Source organism: Schistocerca piceifrons, chromosome 2, assembly GCF_021461385.2.
Source record: "Schistocerca piceifrons isolate TAMUIC-IGC-003096 chromosome 2, iqSchPice1.1, whole genome shotgun sequence".
In the NCBI taxonomy this organism is placed as follows: Eukaryota; Metazoa; Arthropoda; class Insecta; order Orthoptera; family Acrididae; genus Schistocerca; species Schistocerca piceifrons.
Window position 1 is genome coordinate 441,869,249 of NC_060139.1, and position 8,127 is coordinate 441,877,375.

The 8,127-nt window shown below is 39.2% G+C and overlaps 1 protein-coding gene across 1 annotated transcript in view; it reads left to right on the forward strand.

Moving 5' to 3' along the window:
* Window positions 1-7,756, forward strand: part of LOC124775457 (arylalkylamine N-acetyltransferase 1-like) — a 75,288-nt gene extending 67,532 nt beyond the window's left edge. The window contains exons 3-4 of the mRNA XM_047250290.1: window positions 1,968-2,134; window positions 7,595-7,756. Coding sequence (XP_047106246.1) covers window positions 1,968-2,134; window positions 7,595-7,756 — 329 coding nt within the window. The remainder of the gene's footprint in view (window positions 1-1,967; window positions 2,135-7,594) is intronic.
* Window positions 7,757-8,127: the final 371 nt, after the last annotated feature.

The following is an 8,127-nucleotide window of genomic DNA, read 5'->3' on the forward strand; positions in this document are numbered from 1 at the left end:
AATTTATGTGACATTTGAGGGATAATATTATGAAAAGAACATGTGTATTTGCATGAACTTTCAACTTATGTTTTCTATGCCTGTATCACAAATATTATCCCGCAACATGTGATGTCAAGAGCACATCTGACAAGTAGTTGTTCATTACTCTTGTGCTCTAGCACATCATGACTTACTATATTAATGATTGATAATAACATCATTTGCATCATTATTTATCAAGGTTTGATTTGGGCTTTCCAAGTCTGTTCCTCATCCTTGAAAATTTAATTACAAGTAGTAAGGAGTCAAATAATATGGGATTCACTACAACTTCATGAAAATGCCCATGAGGTTTTTTCATTGTATTACCTCTCAAATGTAAAATAAATTAAATAATGTGACCAGTAAAGAAAAAATGTAGGTTAACAAGTAAGTGTTACCAGGATTCGAACTGTCTCCTCATCGATGACCCTCATGCAGTGTGCTAAAGCTAATGACTTTTTTTAATCTCATTTTGTTCATAATTGTTCATTGCATTTGATCAGGTTGGGTGATCCATCATGACACCTGTTCAAGAACATTGTTGATCCATTAACTCAGTTTTTCAATTATAGAAGGCAGCTAACCATCTGACCTAACACTTTGAGCTACTGTGCTGGCAACTACTTGACCGCAATGCCTTAGGCTTGGCACCTTCACTCAAATACATGTGTTACACAATAGACATGTAAAACTTCTGTTGCAGAACTGCACCTTATTACTTACACATTACGTTGTTTTGATGGCCTACTGAATGTGTACGAAGTTTGAAGTAAATCTATGATCCCAACATTGTGGCATCCCCTTGTGAGGAGTAGCAATTAAGGTCCTACAAACTGGCAATGGCGGGGAGAGCAGTGAGCTGGCGACATGCCGCTCCATATCCACATCCACAGATGTCTATCAGTTGAGGATATACGGTGGTTGGTCAGTACCGTTAAGCCTTTGGAGGCCTGAAACTTCCTGGCAGATTAAAACTGTGTGTCAGACCGAGACTCGAACTCGGGACCTTTGCCTCGTGTCTTGGTCCAGCACACAGTTTCAATCTGCCAGGAAGTTTCATATCAGTGCGCACACTGCTGCGGACTGAAAATCTCATTCTGGCTTCAGAGGCCTGTTTGGACAGAGTTTGGTTTTAATTTTTAGCTGTGCAACATAGCCCTGGGGTCTAAGGCATCTTGTAACAGTTCATGTGGCTCCCCCCATCAGAGGTTCGAGTCCTCACTCGAGCATGGATGTGTGTGTTGTTCTAAGCATAAGTTATAGTTAGATTAAGTCTTATGTAAGCCTAAGTACCGATGACCTCAGCAGTTTGGTCCCATAGTCTTTACCACAAATCTCCATTTTTTTTTAAATTTTTATTTTTATTATCTGATGTTCCATGATACACAACAGGTCTGTGCTAAAATTATGTATTTTATACCTACAAAATAAAAGAAATCAGATCTTGTATGGGAACATTTAGGTGTTCATATTTCCCATTTGCTAGTCAAGAGTGGAGTGACTGAAAAATAATCTGAAAGTGATTCTATGAACCTTCTGCCAAATACTTTAGTGTGGCTTGCAGAATAACCATGTAGATGCAGAGATGGTGCAGGACTATTTTTGGTGTGACCCAGTAACTAAAGTAAGGTACAATCTTTGTTGTATTTTATGATTTCTCACAAAGGTCAAAGGATATGACCTTTTTGCGCATCACTTTACAATTGGGCATTGCGTTCACCTGTTTGTGTAGTCCTTTTGTATGTTAAGTGAGGAGAGAAGTACAGGGGGGCATTAGCATTGAGGCCTCACTGGAAAGACTATAACAGGCTAGTTTAGAATTAATCTGATAAAGATGCAGAGAATAAAATCAAGATAGCTTGGCTAGGATTTAAACTGAGGTTCATCTTTTTAGACTCTGAAGAACATAACTTACAGACTCAGAAAACAACTTATGTTGACAGGTGTTTCTTTGCAAGCAGTCGATACCATGAGTGGCAAGATTATGGGAGTCTTCATAAACCACTTGCACCAACCTGGACATGAAGGGGAGGCTGCCAGAGAGGTTGAGACCTGTCCAGATCCAGCCTTCCGTGAGATCCTGCGGTTCATCACCTCTGTTGATCTCCAGGTGAACCTACCATTTATAAATGTTCTCATATAATGTACTAGTGAACAAAGCAATGATTCACAGATGCTAATTTTCATGGGCATTGGATATATGTCCTAATCTCCTTTTCCTCTATCTTTCTGTCCATCTCTTCTTCCCCCTATCTTTATCCATCTTATCCTCCTCCCCTCATCTCTGTTCATCACCTCCTCCCACCCCTTCCAGTCCATCTCCCCCTACCCTGCCCCACTCTCTCTCTCTCTCTCTCTCTTGCTCTCTCTCTCTCTTTCCCTCTCTCTCTCTCTCTCTCTCTCTCTCTCTCTCTCTCTCTCTCTCTCTCTCTCTCCTCTCTCACGTCATTCACTCTCTCTCTCTCTCTCTCTCTCTCAATCCCCCTCTTCCCATTCATCTCCTCCTTCCATTTCCTTCCCCCCTCCCCCCTCTCCATCCATTTCCTCTTCCCTCCTCTCTCTGACATTGAGCCTTGTTTATTGTTATTACAAACAAATCTTGATTGGGAGTTGAAGTCACTTCAAATGAACGGGTAAATCAGTTAGGATCATTGGAAAATGGGGTTTGTGAGAGACCTCTCCAGCTGCTAGATCTGTGAGGTTAGTGGCTAATTTTAATCTGCTTATGATTGGATTACAAAGTTGGCCATAAATACAACTCTCCCATTTTCTGTTAAAACTGACTGTGAGGAAGAAAACAAAACAGAACTTTGTACAAAATGTTTGTGTAAAGGAGAAATAATATATATGGGAGAATCAATTTATCTAATGGCTTAAATGTCTTTCTATCATAGTTAAAACTGACTGAGAAAGAAAATGAAACCACAGATTTTCACAGCACAACATAGATATTTACTTTATTGTAGTCAAGTTTTAACAGAAAACCTGTATATTATTGTCTAAAAAAATGTAGCCTATGTCCGTCTGAATTTTAAGTACATCAGTCAAGAGATTTTCAGGATATATGGTGATAATGTTTTACTTTGCATATTACTTGTGTATTTATATGTATTACAGATACTAAAAAATATATCCAGTCTACGTCTATGTCCATCCAAACATTTATTAAAGTACCATGTGAAAATTCTAATTAAATTGGTTAAGAACTTTTCTAGATGAGAGCTTTGTGTAAAAATTTGAAGTAAAGTGGTCAAGAATGTTTTGAGATTTTTTGGAACAACATTAATGATGAGCTATCTTTATATAACAGTATAGGTGAGGAACAAATACAATCCTCTCTTGCTCTCTCTCTCTCTCTCTCTCTCTCTCTCTCTCTCTCTCTCTCTCTCTCTCTCTGTCTGCAGACTCACTGAGAAAGAACATGTAAATAGTAGTAAGGAAAAGTGGGGGAACTGTGCACACTTAAGCAAAAGTTATTATTTTGGCGTATTTTTTGTAGGTAATCTAAAACCAACTGCATGTAAGATTACTATAATTTCTCTACTTTCAGTACACTAAATCAAGTTAACTGTAAATAACACAAATATGTGGTTGGTTGGTTGGTTTGGGGAAGGAGACCAGACAGCGTGCTCATTGGTCTCATCGGATTAGGGAAGGATGGGGAAGGAAGTTGGCCGTGCCCTTTCAGAGGAACCATCCTGGCATTTGCCTGGAGTGATTTAGAGAAATCACGGAAAACCTAAATCAGGATGGCCGGACGTGGGATTGAACCGTCGTCCTCCCGGATGTGAGTCCAGTGTCTAACCATTGTGCCACCTTGCTCGGTCACAAATATGTGATTATAAACCGTTCCCCACACCAAGTGGTAATTTTCTGCAAGGTTGGGGAATTATGCTATTGAGAAGGAAGCTTATATTACACATACATGAGTGAAAATAATTTCCACTTAATTTATCTGCTAATTTATGTTAAGAAATCAGAGTACTGAAATGTATTTAAACACTAACATGGAATGTTTAAGTACTTTCATTTTTATATTTCAAAACATTTTAGAATATCCATTTCTTGTGCAAGTAGTCATCATACACACAGTCTTGGGGTGTTCCTTTTCCAGTAAATGTGGCACAATTCCAAGCAGAGCACACACAGCCTGTACCAAGTTCTCCACAGCTGCAAAATAACTCATTCATTAGTTACCACATTTGGATAAGGAGTTCCAAGATCCAGTAAATTGGTTATTGTAGTCGTCATCATCCACATAATCAAAAATGTTGGGAACATCTAATACCTCTGATTACTCTAGTGTTTTATGCATTCTTCAGATTTTCTTTTTCTCCCCTCTAGCTGCTCAGTAAAGCACCCACATGCACTTTTCCCATTCTTGTTATTCAAATCAGTCTGCCAATTCCTTTGATTCTTTACTGTCTTCTTCATTTCAACTTCTTCCAACTTCTTTTTCATGGGATGCACACCTGTTCTCTTTTAGTGCACCATGACACCAGTGTGTCATGGCTAGTTCTGTATGTTAAACCAATGGCACAGCGAGGTTGACTCTCTATGCCAGGAGCATTTGGGTTCCATTGCTGATGACTTTATTTTCAGAATTTTAGCACTGACTGGCACCAAACCCGATAGCCAAGATGTTCTGGTTACTAGTCAAGAACATTGCATCTTTTTTATTTCAGTTTTTGTTTTTTACTTTTATTATTTATTTTTAATTTTTGTTTTTATTTTATTTTTTATCTTTCAGTTTATTTTTATAATTTTATTTTTATGTTTCTTTTTACTCCTACATCAGATATACCAAGAAACAAAAAATAAATATTTTCAATGCACGTATTTCAAAAATGTATAACTTTTTATTTCTCCTACTTAATCTTGAATATTTTTTTAATCTAGTAGTTTTTTAACATTTAGTCAAATATTAATGTAACACTTTATCCGTTAGGGTTATGGAACACTGTAATTGTGTTTCTTATTGAAAACCTTTAAACAATAATGTTCTTGAAATGAGCCCCTCTTATCAATACTTTTAATACTTCTTCTATACACAAAATTTCACATCTGTGGCTTCTGTATTGAACTGTTCAGCTTACTGCCTTAAACATTTAGAGGAAATGGGAGTTACTCCTACAACTCATTCTTCAATCATGCAATCCTGCTGGTATCAATATTTCCTGTACTCTGAATCAGTCATTGTTTGTGGTTTCTATATTGTGGAGGTCTGTGACTCTGCCACTATTGGGGTAAAATTCTTCAGATCCTACTGATTTTGTGACCATCATAAATTGAATGTTCCCTTTGCCATCCGCACCAAAAGAATAAAAGCAACACTATTATATCTGCCTGAATCAGTCTGCATGAGTCACTTGATGCGTTCACTTCGTAATGGAAGCTGCAAGTCATTGCCGTAAGTGTGATCCTCAGGTGGCTGTAAGCAGCAAAATCTTTAACCTTTGGCAAGTGAGGCTATGGTCTATTTGAACCTCATTTCATAAATTTGAATTTTTGTGTGAATTTTATGAAACTGTGAAAGACTAAATGGCATTATGTGCCTCATCCATTTTGGTTTCATGAGTTTTTGTGTGCCATGCATATCGACAATCATTGGCAAGCAGAGAATAGGACTTTCCACTTCCAGGTGAGCAAAACTATCACTGACTAAACTGGCCAATGTATAATGTAGGCAGAAACTATAGTGCTGAGGAAATAATACAAGTTGTATGGGATTTTATTGTTTCGCATGTGCAAACAAAAGGAACTATGAATACATGGAATAATTTCTTGTAACTGTGATGGTATATGTGTATTTTCCCCAGGAAAGCACAAAACAAGTGCCTAATAATGGCACACTTGCATATAAAATCCTCTTTACTACTTACAGTGGTGCAAACTGATGCATGGCTGTACATGCACTAAGCTCAGAGTACACTGCTTTCCTCTCAAGATATTCCACTCACAGCCCTCCTGTGATGATCAGAGAGTCTTATCTCCTCATATCACTGGTGAATTCTGCATATGTTTCTGCTGGACACTTTATTACTCAAGAGGTTTTTCACCTAAGGGTTATTGGAATGACAGCAAGCAGAAAATAGACTACAGGTAACTCTTTACAACTATTTTGAGGTTGCCTGTGAAAGCAGTTTATGGGCTCTTGTTGCATAGGCAGACCAAAGCATAGCAGTCACTGTTTGACAATGAGTCTGGACTTTTGCTCCACAAACTGAAATAACTGACACATGTTTTGCACAATCATTTTATCTGGCCATTCATTAGGCTTTCACTAGGTGGTGACACTTGCGTTAACTGTATTCTAGTGTACTCTACTGAGACATAAACAAACTTAGCATATCTTTATTACAGTGGCAGAATATCGGACATCAGAAACAAAACTGTTTCTTTGACACTACCAAAACATTGAGATTAAACATTACTTGAAACTTCCTGGCAGATTAAAACTGTGTGCCAGACCGAGACTCAAACTCGGGACCTTTGCCTTTCGTGGGCAAGTACTCTAGCAACTGAGCTACCCAAGCATGACTCACACCCCGTCCTCACAGTTTTACTTCTGCCAGTATCTCATCTCCTACCTTCCAAACTTTACAGAAGCTCTCCTGCGAACCCTGCAGAACTAGCACTCCTGAAAGAAAGGATATTGCAGAGACATGGCTTAGCCACAGCCTGGGGGATGTTTCCAGAATGAGATTTTCACTGAGTGCTTGGGTAGCTCAGTTGCTAGAGCACTTGCCCACGAAAGGCAAAGGTCCCGAGTTCGAGTCTCAGTCCGGCACACAGTTTTAATCTGCCAGGAAGTTTCATATCAGCGCACACTCCGCTGCAGAGTGAAAATCTCATTCTGCAAACATCCCCCAGGCTGTGGCTAAGCCATGTCTCTGCAATATCCTTTCTTTCAGGAGTGCTAGTTCTGCAGGGTTTGCAGGAGAGCTTCTGTAAAGTTTGGAAGGTAGGAGATGAGATACTGACAGAAGTAATGCTGTGAGGATGGGGTGTGAGTCGTGCTTGGGTAGCTCAGTTGCTAGAGCACTTGCCTGCAAAAGGCAAAGGTCCCGAGTTCGAGTCTCGGTCCGGCACACAGTTTTAATCTGCCAGGAAGTTTCATATCAGCACACACTCCGCTGCAGAGTGAAAATCTCATCTGTAAACATTACTTAATGGTGGATCAGAACATAATAGATACAGAGACAGAAACTGGAGAGTGGAAGTCCAGGCACTCTGTTTACTTCCATTCCTTGTACACAGCAGAAGTGGAGGTTGATGTAACTCCATTAGGCTAAGCTAGGTGAAGCTTTACAAGCCCATACGAGCTGGCCTCAGTACAAGCCAGGACCATATGCCTCTTCTACATGGAGGTTATCAGAATAATCATGGTGAGGGGTTCAAGCTAGCTACTAACTGTTAAGAAAATGTCACTCACCATTAACAGCTGGACCCTCTCAATCCATGAACTTCCATTACATTTCCTCCTCGGCTTTTGTGCACTTCACCTTCTTGGCAGGCAGTGTGTATTAGTTACCTGTGGAGTCTGGTATAGATGTAATGTGTTTTGCAGGTGTCTGAGAAATTGCGTGCCCTGTTCCCTGATGTACACCTTCACCGGTTGGAGATTGTAGCTGGGTCTGTCGACCCAGCTGCCAGGAATTGTGGAATTGGCATTGCCCTCATCGAGCACACCAAGTCAGTATCTAACATCTCCATCAACATCATGTGCTGAAATTTACTAGCAGATTAGAGGGTAAAGACTGAAAATTGTTGGAGTTATGCTGTGTGCCATTTTGAAAAATTGTATTCTGAGTAAAATGCATTTGAAGTTTTGAGATGTATTATAGACATGAACAAAAGGAGAAAATTCTATTTTTAGAAAACCCTTAGCATTAATCTGCTATCCCAGGAGTGGTCTGTCATAGTTTTGTAATTGTGATTGAAATCATATCCACTCATTTATCATACAATGATTGAAATATTGGTTGTGGCGATTCTATGAATGCACAAAACTTTACAGTCCTGTTTAGCCTGACTCCAAACAGGCACATTATTAGGATGATTCAATGACTGATTTAATATGCATTCCATATAAACTTACTA